Source organism: Xenopus tropicalis, chromosome 9, assembly GCF_000004195.4.
Source record: "Xenopus tropicalis strain Nigerian chromosome 9, UCB_Xtro_10.0, whole genome shotgun sequence".
Classification (NCBI taxonomy): domain Eukaryota; kingdom Metazoa; phylum Chordata; class Amphibia; order Anura; family Pipidae; genus Xenopus; species Xenopus tropicalis.
In genome coordinates, this window is record NC_030685.2 from 76,069,113 (window position 1) to 76,084,948 (window position 15,836).

The window sequence follows — 15,836 nt, forward strand, 5'->3', positions numbered from 1 at the left end:
GCTCAGAACTCCTTTTTTGAGTTTAATATATATATAATTTCCAAACATCATATGTGTTTATATTATGCACCAAAATAATTATTTAATTTGTGTTTTTAGTACAAATACAAGAAAGCATATGAACAAACCAGAGGAAAGCATATTGGATTTAGAAGTCTTCAGGATGATCCCAAACTGGTTCACTTTATGCACGTAGCAAAGATGCAGTCCGACCGTGAATACAAGAAGAACTATGAGCAATCAAAAACAAAATTCCATACCCCGGTCGACATGTTCAGCGTGACTGCTGCAAAACTGGCCCAGAATGTTGCTACAAACACCAACTATAAACGGCTGATCCATTCCTATAATCTCCTGCCTGATGCTATGCCCCTGGCACTCACCAGGAACATGATGCAGATCCAGAGTGATGTAAGTTTTGGACTTAACACACACAATTTGCTCTAAATCAGGCCCCCATCCTTTTCTTTTTTTACATGTGAACCACATTCAAATGTAAAATGAGTTGGGAAGCAATGCAAGCTTGAAAAAAGTTCCTCGGGGTGCCAAACAAGGGCGATGATTGGTTATTTGGTAACCCCTACAGGAGGCTCTGTTTGGCAATACACCTGGTTTTTATGTAACTGAAACCAGGAATTCAAAAAGCACCTGCTTTGAGGCCAATAGGAGCAACATCCTTGGGGTTGGTGAACAACATGTTGCTCCAGAACCACTGGTTGGGTATCACTGCCCTAAGCCTTCAGTGAACTTTCATTTAAGCTGTAAATGTAATATATTTATGCAGGGTATATAAAGGTGACCACAAAGTCACTGAAATAATCTTAAATTACAAGTTTTGTGGAATTTATAGTTTAAAATACATTACATTGTCCCTTGGGCAAAAAAAGAACCCAAAAAAGACATGGAATACCGTTACTTGACTATGCATAATTCAATGTTTTTGTCATTATCAGAATGTTTACAAGTCGGAGTACAATGAATGTTTGAAAGGTGTAGGGTGGATTCCTTACCTATCACAAGAGGCTGAAAAGAATAAGAAAGCAATGGAGATCGTTAGTGAGAAGAAATATCGTCAGCATCCTGACACCCTCAAATTTACTAGCCTCCCTGATTCAATGGAGATGGTTTTGGCAAAGAATAATGCTCTTACATTGAATAAGGTAAATTCTTTTTATGCAACATTATTCCAGCAAATAACATGACTGTTATTAGCCACTGCTCCTAAAGAAACAGTTCATCTTTTTTGAAAAGTCACACCTTTCTGATACAGGTATGGGACCTGTTATCCAGAATGCTCAGGACCTGGGGTTTTCTGGAAGAGGTCTTTCTGTAATTTGGATCATCATGCCTTAAGTCTACTAAAAATCATTTAAACATTATTAAACCCAACAGGATTGTTTTGTCTCCAATAAGGGGTAATTATATCTTAGTTGGGATAAAGTACAATGTAGTGTTTGGTTATTACAGACAAAAAGAAAATTATTTATAAAAGTATGAATTATTTGATTATAATGGACTCTATGGGAGATGGTCTTCCCATAGTTTTGAGCTTTCTGAATAATGAGTTTCTGGATAACAAGTCCTACACCTGTTCTGGTAGTTAATAAGTAATGCATTCACATAGATCTCTAAAGAGTTTTGTTACCAATGATGGACAGAATGATGGTTGTACCCAGTAATACCATCCTGTATGTTATTTCTCGACTCGATAAGTTGTGTAAAATTGTTGGGAATGTACCTAAAATCTAATATTACGAGAAGGAGACTACTGTGTAGGCATCTGTATTTTTGTTAATTAAAAAACAAAAATATAAAATGAGGTTCAACCTATGGTTCTTTGTTATTACTGAACCTCATAATATTTATCCATTTTAATCTAGAATGCTGCTGTCATTACTTTAAGATTAGCTTAATGTTTAATATGACCATGTTATACCAAATACATGGGATGGGTTGTGTGTATATATATTCTCTATAACATATGGTCAGACCAGTATTTTAAATACAGTGTGATTTGTTTACAGAAATACTAATTTAGTCTTTGCATTGTGTTTATTTCTTTCTAGAGCTTGTACACACAAGCTTGGGAGAAAGATAAGACTACCATTCACGTCATGCCAGATGCACCCGAGTTTCTACAGGCTAAGGTCAATGCCATCAACATCAGTGAGGTAATCTTCCTTGGAAAACAAACTAGAGGAAGATAATACAGTGTTTTGCATCATGTTCAGTTCATTTCGCTAACATTTATAATAGTGGTGGTTGGTATAGGAACATGATCATTCTTTTTGGCCTAACCTTCCTAAATGTATTTCTATAGACTAGAATTGAATTATTCTTTAGGCTATAAAAAAGAAACATTTGTATTTTGAACCAGTAAAACTAAAGACATTGCTCCCAAAGTCAGCAGACATTGCACTGTTATGATCCCATTGGACTAGAACAGATTCCATATAGGTCCTTCATCCCTCTTCAAAGAATTTATCCCTGCATTAAAATATATTTTATTTTCAACCTGCAGAAAAAATACAAGGAAGCTCTGGAGAAGTCAAAGAAGAAAGGATATGATCTCAGGGCTGACGCCATTTCCATCAAGGCTGCTAGAGCTTCCAGAGATATTGCAAGTGATGTAAGTCTCCAATAAAACCCGTTGAAATTATGATTTCAGAATGTGTATCTGTGCTTGTTGACACATTAGCTTTATAATAATTATGTAAAGTGTTTACATTGGTTCTATGTGGTTTTATTTTTCCTTTCAGTATAAATATAAGAAGAATTATGAAATGGGAAGAGGAAAAATGGTTGGGTTCCGTAACCTGCAAGATGATCCTAAACTTGTCCATTACATGAATGTCGCTAAGATGCAATCTGACCGCGAATACAAGAAAGACTATGAGAAGACCAAGACCAAGTACCACACACCAGTCACCATGTTTAGTGTCATGGCAGCAAAGGAGGCCCAGGCTGTTGCAACAAATGTGAACTACAAGCGCCTGATCCACAAATATATTCTCCTGCCAGATGCAATGAATGTACAGCTTGCAAAGAACATGAACCAAATTCAGAGTGATGTAAGTAAAGTTTGATATGTTCAAGGTATTCTTACTGGTTCAAGTCATGAGAGAGAGTCTACTCCGCTTATAGCAAGAGACAAACTTGTTATGATTACTTTGGAATTTATCTCTAGGAATGTAGCGTTAAACATGAAAAGTGCAAAACCAACATTATTATTAACACAGTTTACATTGCACCATCTTTTCTGCAGAATGAATACAAATCAGACTACAATGCCTGGTACAAGGGAATGGGCTGGACTCCAATTGGTTCTCTGGATGTTGAAAAATCTAAAAAAGCTATGGAAATTGTAAGCGAGGCTAAGTATCGCGAACATCCAAGTAAATTCCGATTCACCAGACTTACTGATGCTATGGATATGGAACTTGCCAAGCAAAATGCTCAAGTTATGAACAAGGTAAAGAAACCATTAGATAAATATAGTTGGTGTTTTTTTTTAGCTAAAGTAATTATGATAAGGTTTGTTTTATAGTAGGTTGGGCATATCATCAGGTTATATATTGAGCAATATATATTGAACTGGAGTTGAAATAATCAATATAAAGAAATAAAAATGTTAACAGATACAAGCTTAATCAGTTTGATGTATGAACAGAATAAAATTAGCCTCTACCAGAATTACTCCACCTTGACTTACACATTCCTTATTGTATTACTATAAACTAGTGTAGCAGAAACCAAAGTAAAAATGACTATTTATACAGAAAATGTCATATTCCAAATCCTCCACAAGAGAACTGGCCAAATACTGATCCAAATCCGAACAATAAGTTGCATATTCATATTTAAGAAAAATGTTACAATTGCTCCATCCAGTAACAAACAATTGTTGCTTTCAGTTGTCTAGAGCTTGCAGTGGTTCCTGGGTGGTGGCTTATGCCAGTGGCGGCAGGGCTCAGCCTGAAGGCTATTTAGGGTTTGGAGAGAATTCCTATTTGCTCTCCTAGATACTCTTGATACTCCACTTTTAAGTAAGTTTTGGTAAATTTGGGATGAAAACCTATTTACTGTCCTACATATTCATGGAGTTATGGCAGAATGGCTGATGCACCATGATTTTCTATATTTCTTGCTATGGGCTAAGGGGAACCTTAACCAAATGCTGGACCTCTAAAAACGACTTCAGCTGAAAACATCAGACAACCACTGCTTTAAGGGCTAGGAATCAGATCAGCGACTTGCAAGGATTTGTTCAAATCATGTAAAATCCAGAATTGGGTATATCAGGGAGTAATGGGCTTAACACAGCATTGGATAAAAGTTTTGTTTCTGTTTAATAAAGACTGTGATTTTTTTTCTTCCAGCGCAAATACATTGATGACTGGGAGAAGGAAAAAACTAAAATCCACGTTATGCCAGACACACCAGAAATTCTTCAGGCAAAGCAAAACATGACCACTTTCAGCCAGGTATGTTCTGCTCACTGTCACGTCAAGAAAGCATAATTTTCAATCAGAGCAGTAAAATTCTATTTTTTTCTATAAAGTGTTATCCTATAGTTGACTAGGTTTATTGATAAGATAACATAACTATAGTGTATGAAATATCCTAATCACTAAAACGCAATAGCAACATTTGACTCAACATTTATTTTTTTTCTCTAGAAACAATACAGGCTTGGATGGGAAGAAGCAATTAAGAAGGGCTATGACCTTCGACCAGATGCCATTTCAATTAAAGCGGCCAAAGCATCTAGAGATATCGCCAGCGATGTACGTATGCTTAGCAGCAACTGTTTATTGTAGACTTGATTTATTAAGTCAGGTATGCCCATAATGTTTCATAATGGTTTTCTTAAAATCAGTAAGTAGGCAGATGTTGGGGTTTATATTACCTTAACAGTTTGTAAAACTGGTTTTGGTTGGTGCTTATCCACAATGTAGTGCAACATGGCATTTGTGTGTTTGTGCCAAAACACTTGTTATATCATCAGGGAAATGCCCTTATCGCATCATCAAGTCAGCATTATCCTTAGGAAAAGACAGATGCAGTTTTGGTGCCAAAATAAGTTTCTATGCTCAAATCTGCATAGGTCTCTCCTCTTCTGAGCTAAATCACTGGATTGAATTCCTACCTTTGAATTAACTTCTAATCCTACATAACATTAACTTACATTTCCTCTTTCAGTTTAAATACAAAACCGCTTATCGCAAGCAACAAGGGCATCATGTTGGATTCCGCAGCCTTCAGGACGATCCAAAGTCTGTATGGGCCATGCACGTGGCCAAGATCCAGAGTAACAAAGAATATAAGAAAGATTTTGAGAAATGGAAGACTAAGTTTAACATGCCTGTTGACATGCTGGGCTTCCTGCTGGCTAAGAAATGCCAGACTTTGGTCAGTGATGTTGATTATAAACGACCTCCACACAACTGGACTTGCCTACCTGATCAGATTGCCTTTGTTCAAGCTCAGAAGGTGTACGAAATACAGAGTGATGTAAGTTTTTCTCTATTATTATTATTTGATAAGGGTAAGTGGTTAGAACCAGCATTGCCCTATGCATGAGTCTACTTTTGTCTCCTATTTCTAAGCATTTGATTCTGCATAAATATAAAGTTATAATCCCAGTCCTTATTAGTTTTTTTACTCCTTTCCAATAGTTCTAACATTTTCTCTGTTTTCTTAATTGTAGAATAGCTACAAGGCAGATTATAATGAGTTCATGAGAGGTGTTGGTTGGATTCCTTTTGGCTCCCAAGAGGCAGAGAAGAACAAAAAGGCAATGCAGATTGTCAGTGAGAAAAAATACCGTCAGCACCCAGACAAGCTCAAATTTACCAGCCTGCCTGACTCCATGGAGTTAGTTCTGGCCAAAAATAATGCTCAGATAATGAATCGGGTAAGGTTTGTTGTAACCAAAATAAATCTCTACAACAGATTCTGAACAGATTTCTGGAAACCTGTGGGATATTGCTGCTTACCTTGGATCTCTTTTCCTCTTGCAGAAACTGTACACAGAAGCCTGGGAAAAGGACAAGATACAAATCCACGTTATGCCAGATACCCCTGAAATTCTGCAGGCTAAAGCAAACTTGGCCAATACCAGTGAGGTAAGGACTGACAAAGTTCTCTGATGAATATACATATGAAAAACAGTACAGAATAAAAGCCAAGTGGGTAAGAGCAAAGGTAGCATGGGTCAGTGGAGGGTTTTGGTGGAGACATTGTTTGGGGATTCCAGTGATCTGCAATTCATATTAGCTCAAGTTCACATGAACTTTTAAACAACAGGATTTGATATTTTGAGTTCTAAGTGTCCTTCATAAATGTCTACAACACATGTACAGCTAATTGGATTTCTGGTAGATCTGGCCTTGGGTAAAGTTAAGGTTCTATGCAGAACTGATGCTAGTGCATAAGAGCCATTACCATTTGGGAGCAAAGTAGAAGCAGATAATGAGGTAATGAGCAGAATTCTAGCCACACATACAGCCTCACATAAGAAAGTTACACGTAGATACTGTATGCATGTGTAAGGTTTAATGAGACTGCCCTCATTTTATTTTAAATCAACCTGTGATATCTTTTAACAGAAACTCTACAAGTCTGGATATGAAGAGATAAAGAAGAAAGGCTATGATCTGAGAGTTGATGCCATATCAATTAAGGCTGCAAAGGCATCAAGAGACATTGCCAGTGAGGTAAGAACCTTCATGACACGTAAATTAAAAATTAACACAGAGGGCTTTTATTTACTGCAGTGGGAGCAAAGGTAAAATATAAGGTTTTGTCTGGAGAAAAGAAAAAATGCAAGGGGACATGATTTCTTTTAACAGAAAGTGAGGATCTTTTTCAAATAGCAAAGACCAAAGAAACAGAGGACATCCCTTTAGACATGAGAAGCCAAGGTTTCATTGGAAGTAGTGAAAGTAGTTCTTCATGGTGAGGGCAGTGAGGTTGGGGAGTGTCCTGCTAGATGATGTTGTGATGTTAGATACTATTAATGCCTATAAGAGGGGCTTGGATGAGTTCCTAAACAAGCATAATATCCATGGCTTTAGTCATGTTAAGATCTACAGTTACTTTAGTATAGGTATAGTTATATATAGTTTACATAAGTATATAGATAGGTCTGCAAATGTATATGTGTATATATATATATATATCCAATGGGGGTCATTTGGAAGTTTTGGACATGTTAGACCTTTGTATGTTTTCAACCCAATTTACTATGTAACAATGTAACCTTCACCTATTAATGTGGTACACAGGAACTATTCAGTTTATTGCTAAAATGTTTTCATTTGTATTTCACTTGGTAAATAAGGCCCAACTTAAAAATATCAATTTTTTTGATAGTTCAAATACAAAGCTGCCTACCGCAAGCAGCAAGGCCATCACATTGGTTTCCGCAGCCTCCAGGATGATCCTAAGTCTGTATGGGCCATGCACGTTGCCAAGATCCAGAGCGACAAGGAATACAAGAAAGATTTTGAGAAATGGAAGACCAAGTTTAACATGCCCGTTGACATGCTGGGCTTCCTGCTAGCTAAGAAGTGCCAGACCTTAGTCAGTGACATTGACTACAAGAATATTTTGCACAAGTGGACCTGTCTTCCTGATCAAAATGATGTGGTTCAGGCCAGGAAAACATATGAAATTCAAAGTGATGTAAGTATTGTATTTTTTATGCTACTTTACAAGAACAACCAGGAAAATGGTTGTCTTCAGTGGTCAAAATGTCATGGAAAATAATAAGCAGGTTGCCAATTAGGTATCTTTAACTTTTTCAATGTAGATTAGATGAACAATTTAAGTGGGAGATCTGGTAGCCTTGATGGAATCAGTAAGAAATTGTAGAAATGTAAGGTTGTGATAATTAACTGGTACCTATAGCTGTGAAAACACATATTTCACTATTGCTTTCTTTCCTTTAGGTTGCATACAAGGCTGACCTTCAGTGGCTCAGAGGCATTGGATGGTCACCTATTGGCTCCTTGGACGTTGAGAAAAACAAAAGGGCGTCATTGATTCAAAGTGACCACAAGTACCGCCAGCATCCAGACAAAATTAGGTTTACGAGTGTACCTGACTCTATGGAGATGACATTGGCAAAATCAAATGCTGAAATCATGAATAAGGTACAGTTCTATTTTATTAGTCTCTTATATTTAATAGAATTCATATATTATTACCAAGTCCATTTCACATTATTGGAATTATTGATCATTGAAATAATATAACATTCTTATAGAATCCGATGTATAGCGAAATATATACAATGAACAATAAAAATGATAAACCTCTGTTCCTCAAGAACAAGAGTGTAAGCCATGCAACCTTATCAAGCCTGTCTGATAGTCACATTAGATAGAGAGCCTTGTTAGGGCTCTGGCACACAGGGAGATTAGTCGCCCGCGACAAATCTCCCTGTTCGCGGGCGACTAATCTCCCCGAATTGCCATCCCACCGGCGAAAATGTAAGTCGCCGGTGGGATGGCACACGCTGCGCAGACGATTTCGGCAAATCGCCGAAGTTGCCTCGCGAGGCATTTTCGGCAATTTGCCGAAATCGCGCCGCCGTGCGTGCCATCCCACCGGCGACTTACATTTTCGCCGGTGGGATGGCAACTGATGGCAACTCGGGGAGATTAGTCGCCCGCGAACAGGGAGATTTGTCGCGGGCGACTAATCTCCCCGTGTGCTAGAGCCCTTAGTGATAGACTGCAGTTTATGTATTTTAATGGATATTGTGCAGTAAAGTGATTTAGGGGCAGATTAATCAAAATGTGGGACTAGAGAAATTCACCCTCATTCCTATGGGATTTTTAGAAGCGTATTTATGTGAAAATGAAAATTAGAATTCGCCATTTTACTTTTCTAAAAATCTCATAGGAATAAATATAAAGTGTGCAATTTTTTTCCGCAGTGAGCTCTAATTTCACACTTTGATAAATCTACCCCTTAAAGGGGAACTCCATCCAAACACAAAATACTTTTTGAAAAGTAAACATAATTTCAAGCAACTTTGCAATATACATCAATAAAAAATATGCAGCCTCTTCATGATTTTTATTTTAATAATAAGATTAGAAACAGTTCCCTAAGCCCCGCCCCCTGTTCTCCTGCTGATCTGGCTGACTGTCCTCAGCCTGCCTTCAGCCTGCAACCTCCAAATCCCACAATTCTCTGCACGCAAGAATGCATTGTGGGTTATATAGTTCCTGCATGCTGTAAGCTCTACGGGGCAGGGACCTCCATCCTCTTGTGTCTTTGACTCTTAACTTATTGCAACTGTATCTTGTATTTATTGTTATACTTTGTATTTATCTATTATTATCTTAATAACCCCCTGTTTATATTAATGTATTCTACTGTACAGCGCTGCGTACATAAGTAGCACTTTATAAATAAAGATATACATACATACATACATACATGATATGGGCCTATTTGTCCCCCACCGTCCCACGGCCACAGGATCTGCTTCCTCTAGAGTAGCGGTTCTCAGCCTGTGGGTTGGGACCCCTTTGGGGGTCGAACAACCCTTTCACAGGGGTTACCTAAGACCATCGGAAAACACATATTTGAGAAGTTGTTACAATTTGTAACATCAATGTTTTAGTCCCTCCTCCCGCTAGGATTTCAAATGATGCAGAAAGAGTAAAACTGTTTTACACATGGATATCAGCATATAAAAGAATATTCTATTTTGATGTATTTCTCCCCTATTTTTAGCGCCTTTATACTCAAGCCTGGAACAAAGACAAGACCCAAATCCATATTATGCCCGATACACCAGAAGTCGAACTGGCAAAACAGAACAAGATCAACTTCAGTGAAGTAAGTATAAATAGAATGTATATCTGTCTCTCTATTCCCATATTTCTCTATATATTCATCTACTTGTCCAAACACATGACTATTTAATGTTTTATCTCATTAGAAAAAATACAGGGAAGCTATGGAACTTGCCAAGCAGAAAGGGTATGATTTGCGCCCAGATGCCATCTCTATCAAGGCTGCCAGAGCCTCCAGAGACATTGCCAGTGATGTAAGTATTCTATGGTTCTCTGAGATTTCACATGGGATTCAATTCTCCTTTACATCAGAATATTCAACAGGGTACAGAGTTGGACCATGTTTTCTTTTGTCACAAGGGTATAGCCTTATGTTATTTCTTGTTTCAAAAGAAATCAAATATCTAATGGTTTACCAAAATCTAGTTTTGAATATTGTTTATTGTAGGGATGCACCGAATCCAGGATTCGCCCAAGATTCAGCCTTATGCACAATATACAATGATTCAATGTAGTCTATTAACTCTACAAATTATTTTTGCACTCCAAAACTATTTTCCCAATTTAAAAAGAAAACTATTTAACCCATAACAGTACAAGTACAAAACAGCCTACCGAAAACAAGTGGGACACCATGTTGGATGCCGCAATATACTAGATGATCCTAAACTTGTGTGGTCCATGCATCTGGCTAAGATCCAGAGTAACAGAGAGTACAAGAAGGACTTTGAGAAATGGAAGACAAAGTTTAACATGCCCGTAGACATGCTGGACATCCTTCTGGCAAAGAAATGCCAGACCTTGGTCAGTGATATTGATTACAGGCGTCGCTTGCACCAGTGGACTTGTCTGCCAGACCAGAATGATGTTATCCATGCTAGGAAAGCCTACGATTTACAGAGTGATGTAAGTATATCTTTACAATACTTATAGTACAGTAAGGTATGTTCTTCTTCTAAAACTATAGTGTAGAACAAACTATATTAAACCTACAAAAAGCATCTGAATCCTGTACCAATGGTTCTTTTCTCTCCCTGCAGAATCAATACAAAGCTGATCTTCAGTGGCTGAAGGGCATTGGCTGGGTTCCCATTGGTTCTCTTGATGTTGAAAAGTCCAAGAAAGCTGGAGACATCATAAGTGAAAATAAATATCGACAGCGCCCTGACACCATCAAATTTACCAGTGTGACAGATTCAATGGAAGTAGTACTGGCCAAGGCTAATGCAGACATCATGAACAAGGTAAAGCTTATTGCTTAATTACCTTCAAATGGTTTATTTAAGATACAAAACAGATGCTTATTTTCATTAACAAGAAGAATAGAAGGTTAAATACATGATGATTTTTTAAAACTTCAGTCTTTATTGAAACTTTAACCTAAGCCTAATATCCTTGGCCTAAGCCACATAAATCTGTATGGAAATCATATTCCACCTAAAGTTGTGTGACCTTTTCATATATTCACAAAATATAAAATATCACATTTGCAAATCTCCATCAGCATTTCAAATTGTTCTTGCCATTACTTTATGAAATTCTCATTCTTAAATCAGTATTCTCTTTTTTTGCCCCCTTCCAGCGTTTGTACACAGGAGCATGGGAAAAAGACAAAACAACTATCCATATCATGCCCGACACTCCAGAAATTACCCTGGCGAGACAGAACAAAATCAATTTCAGTGAGGTAGGTTTTCTTCTCAATAGATTGTTATCTAAACAGTTATAGAGCTCAGAAATTCATTTTCTTTTCTAGTATTTTAACTCTTTAGTATAATAATGCAGAAACTGATGTGTTTTGTATTTTTTAGAGTCTTTATAAACAGTCCTTGGAAGAAGCAAAGAAAAAGGGCTATGACCTGAGAGTGGATGCTATTACTATCAAAGCTGCTAAAGCATCGCGAGACATTGCCAGTGATGTAAGTTCCAGCAGAGAATTCCTTTGTTAATGTACTGTATATACTCGAGTATAAGCCTAGTTTTTCAGAACCCAAAATGTGCTGAAAAAGTCACCCTCGGCTTATACTCGAGTCGGGTGCCATGGGTCCCTCCAGACTAGCAGCCTCTCTCCTTTGTGTGCAAATTAGGCCACCTGCAACCAGACCCTCCAGTGCCCTGGCCTAGGCTCCCACTAGCAATATTTATTTCCCCTTACATGTCCTCCGGGATCGGGACTGCCGCCAGTTTTCCAATGCGCAATAGCATGGGGTAGTACTCATATTGTTTTTGTTGACCCTCTTTTCCACTTACAGAGCTAGTTTACTGTTTTTCTTTGAAATAAATATTTAAAAACATATACCCCACTGATGCCTCAATTAATGTAATTTTACTGGTATTTATTTTGATTATTAAAACTTAGCAGTAGCTGCTGCATTTCCCACCCTAGGCTTATACTTGAGTCAATACGTTTTTCCAGTTTTTTAAGGTAAAATTAGGTACCTCGGCTTATATTCGGATCGGCTTATACTCGAGTATATACGGGTATCTTATTATGCCTTATTATGTCTTAATTAGGATGTTATCCATATAACAACATTTTCGTGCAGAACCATTCAGTGAAGACATTCACACAGCATGTTTAGATCATGTACTGTATATTATAGTGAATATTGGTGTCATCATGAAATAGGATAGTGAACTACAGCTTAAATAATATTTCACACATCATTTTTCCCATGATAGACTGTATATACCACGAAAATAACATTCAGAGAACTGTTGGGTAAATGCTAACCAACGAGGTAGGAATCCAGAATTTAATTATATGTAGGAAAGACAGTAAATACTTTGTAAACAATAAAGTTAATTTTGCTTAATGGGACACTGAAAAGGCTCATAAACAGAGTTTAGGTGCCTCTAGGGATATTCCACTTATGAAAGTGGGATGTTGGGATGTTTAATCTGAATAGTAAAATTGGGATGTGGAAATTCAATAATGGATAACATACTTAGAAATGAAGAACTATGGGGTTGAAGTAGTAACTTGGCTGCTAAAATGCACAAGTGCTTTTATGGTCAGTATACTACAAGTTAGAAAATAAAATCAATTGTTGCTATGGGCAATGGCAGTGAGACAGTTTAGCACACATTTTAGTAAATCAGCCTCTATAGTTTAATATATATAGTATTTAAATGGTAGATATTGAAGCAAATCACAAAAGAGTATTTTAACCTACATAGGTAAAAGAATCTTTATTATTAAAACCTGACTGTTCAGTAAAACAGTGTTGCACATTATTTTCAATAGCTAAAGTATATACCTCTCAAAATGTGTGTTTTAATGCTATGATCATTGGAATATCTGTGCTTTAGAAGCAAAATATGAATGTAACTCCCATTAATACCAATGTTTAGTAATTACAATATACAAATTTACAGTATACAGCTTCTAAATCAATTTTTACCACCCATTTCATTTCAGTTCAAATATAAAACTGGATACCGCAAGCAGCTGGGGCACCACGTAGGCTTCAGAAATCTGCAAGATGATCCAAAATCTGTGTGGGCCATGCATGTGGCTAAGATCCAGAGTAACAGAGAGTACAAGAAGGACTTTGAGAAATGGAAGACAAAGTTTAACATGCCCGTAGACATGCTGGACATCCTTCTGGCAAAGAAATGCCAGACCTTGGTCAGTGATATTGATTACAAGCGTCCCCTACACAAGTGGACTTGTCTGCCAGACCAGAATGATGTCATCCATGCCCGTAAAACATATGACCTCCAAAGTGATGTGAGTATTACAGTGATGTTTACAATGTAAGAAGCAATTCTGTAAGTTTTTTACATTTATGTGATATTTGCCACCGCCAAAGATTGATAGCTGCTAATTACAATCATGCTGGGGTTATAAATTCTTCTACAAGAGGAAAATTGAGGAAAAACCATGAGTATATTTAATTATGGCTAGTTGTATGAAAAATTTTAAAATTTCCCTTTTTAATAAAGGTTTGGGGTAGCCGTGGGATGGAAAACTGATAAAGTGCACTTTTTTCCCCATGAACTCTGAGATACTAGAGAGAAATATCTGTAGTAATAAATCAAATCAACTAGACTTGCTGTGTTTTTCTTATAGACATTTAGACATCCGACTAGCATTCTCCATTCAGAGTTGAGAAAGCTTGTTGGATGACTAGAAAAACCATCTTCAAAAAAAACACAGCAAGTCCAGTTGATTGGAGGTACTACTACAGATATACCATAACCTGGATGAATGAGAGCTTTCACAGACATACTAGAAAGAATGTTTATCATTTTTGATAATTGTAATTTTTTTTTATGACAGAATCAATACAAAGCTGATTTGTCATGGCTGAGAGGTGTTGGATGGGTCCCCATTGGTTCACTAGAGGTGGAGAAGAACAAAAGGGCTGGTGAGATTCTAAGTGACCATAAATACCGGCAAAAACCTGACTCTATAAAGTTCACAAGTGTGACAGATTCCTTGGAGTTGAACCTTGCCAAAGCCAATGCCGATCTCATGAATAAGGTAAAAATTGAAACATCCCTGCCGTATGATTATAGTTATGCTCAAGAACCATGACTGACTAATAGACTTGTTTTTTTTATTCTAGCGTTTGTACACAGATGCTTGGAACCAGGATAAAACTACAATTCATGTCATGCCAGACACTCCAGAGATTATTCTGGCTAAAGCAAACCGCATCAACTTTAGCGAGGTTCGTACTGTCTTTAGAAACTGAAATTGGAATGGTAAACTTTCCAGTAAATAAGGTGATTGCGTTTTTTCGTTGTGCTGTTTTCATACTGTTTTGTTTTATCATAGAAACTCTACAAACTTGCCGTGGAACAAAGCAAGAAGAAAGGATATGACTTGCGCAGTGATGCTATCTCAATCAAAGCTGCCAAGGCATCACGAGATATAGTTAGTGATGTGAGTATGCCAAGAAGTGAAAGAATCTTTCCGCCCACAAAGCAGATTTTCCCTTGTTAACAGCACTGAAATGTTAAGAAGTTGCTAAAAATAGGTGTAGCACAGAAGTTAAAGGTTTAAGAGAGATATAATTTTCTGTGGATACTGAGAAACTTGACCTATTTAGTTACCAATGTAATCTTTTTTGGGGTAGGAGTGGGATTAAATCATGGCATTATTATCAAGGAAACGTAATAGTGGACAGAGCCCTATTTAGGAATTTTGAATATTGATGTGTACTCTATTTTACATTTCCAAACCATTCCATTTTAATGCAGTTCAAATACAAAACTGGATATCGCAAGCAGCGAGGGCACCACGTTGGATTCAGAAGTCTGGCAGATGATCCCAAGTCTGTGTGGGCCATGCACGTGGCAAAGATCCAGAGTGACCGGGAATACAAGAAGGAATTTGAGAAGCAAAAGACTAAGTACCAAAGTCCAGTGGAAATGCTGTCCGTGCTGTTAGCCAAGAACTGCCAGAAACTGGTCAGCGACATTGACTATCGGCACCACCTCCACCAGTGGACCTGCCTCCCAGACCAGAACGACGTCATCCAAGCAAAGAAGGCTTATGATTTGCAGAGTGATGTAGGTTATCATTTTAAAAAATTCTCTGCAAAATTTTCAATGCATAGATGATTTTTTGGATTATTATATGATTCATTTTCCTTTGTAAATGTCTCAGGAATAAATGAAAATGTTTTTGTTTTTGTTCAGGCCGTGTACAAATCCGATCTGGAATGGCTAAGAGGCATTGGCTGGGTTCCTGTTGGTTCACTGGAAGTCCTAAAATCAAAGAGGGCTGGAGAAATCCTTAGTGACAACAAATATCGCCAGAAACCTGATACTCTCAAATTTACCTCCATCCCTGACTCCATGCCATTGGTTCTTGCCAAGAATAATGCAATTCAGCAAAGCAATGTAATTATAGATCTAAATTTCTTGGTTTCAGTACGCTCTGTATTAGTATTAAAGACATAGTGAAAACTATACCCCCGAACAATGCAGGTAGCTATAAAAATATATCACATAAAACAGCCCATATGTTAAACCCTGCTTCATCTAAATCAACCATTTTCATAA

At 37.4% G+C, this 15,836-nt stretch overlaps 1 protein-coding gene across 37 annotated transcripts in view; it reads left to right on the plus strand.

The window, feature by feature from the left end:
• neb (nebulin) overlaps window positions 1–15,836 on the plus strand; it is a 137,689-nt gene that overhangs the window by 38,159 nt on the left and 83,694 nt on the right. For 34 of the 37 annotated variants that reach the window (XR_004220488.1, XM_031893462.1, XM_031893465.1 and 31 more), the window contains 26 exons: window positions 100–411; window positions 954–1,160; window positions 2,067–2,171; window positions 2,522–2,629; window positions 2,760–3,071; window positions 3,266–3,472; window positions 4,380–4,484; window positions 4,680–4,787; window positions 5,203–5,514; window positions 5,711–5,917; window positions 6,024–6,128; window positions 6,612–6,719; window positions 7,378–7,689; window positions 7,956–8,159; window positions 9,757–9,861; window positions 9,965–10,072; window positions 10,413–10,724; window positions 10,859–11,062; window positions 11,401–11,505; window positions 11,630–11,737; window positions 13,240–13,551; window positions 14,104–14,307; window positions 14,393–14,497; window positions 14,605–14,712; window positions 15,030–15,341; window positions 15,471–15,674. Coding sequence is in view for 36 of the 37 variants with exons in the window: in XM_031893462.1 (XP_031749322.1) it covers window positions 100–411; window positions 954–1,160; window positions 2,067–2,171; window positions 2,522–2,629; window positions 2,760–3,071; window positions 3,266–3,472; window positions 4,380–4,484; window positions 4,680–4,787; window positions 5,203–5,514; window positions 5,711–5,917; window positions 6,024–6,128; window positions 6,612–6,719; window positions 7,378–7,689; window positions 7,956–8,159; window positions 9,757–9,861; window positions 9,965–10,072; window positions 10,413–10,724; window positions 10,859–11,062; window positions 11,401–11,505; window positions 11,630–11,737; window positions 13,240–13,551; window positions 14,104–14,307; window positions 14,393–14,497; window positions 14,605–14,712; window positions 15,030–15,341; window positions 15,471–15,674 (4,899 nt within the window). In the remaining variant the exon portion in view is untranslated. The remainder of the gene's footprint in view (window positions 1–99; window positions 412–953; window positions 1,161–2,066; window positions 2,172–2,521; window positions 2,630–2,759; window positions 3,072–3,265; window positions 3,473–4,379; window positions 4,485–4,679; window positions 4,788–5,202; window positions 5,515–5,710; window positions 5,918–6,023; window positions 6,129–6,611; window positions 6,720–7,377; window positions 7,690–7,955; window positions 8,160–9,756; window positions 9,862–9,964; window positions 10,073–10,412; window positions 10,725–10,858; window positions 11,063–11,400; window positions 11,506–11,629; window positions 11,738–13,239; window positions 13,552–14,103; window positions 14,308–14,392; window positions 14,498–14,604; window positions 14,713–15,029; window positions 15,342–15,470; window positions 15,675–15,836) is intronic. The other 3 variants (XM_031893482.1, XM_031893481.1, XM_031893477.1) reach the window with 3 other exon arrangements.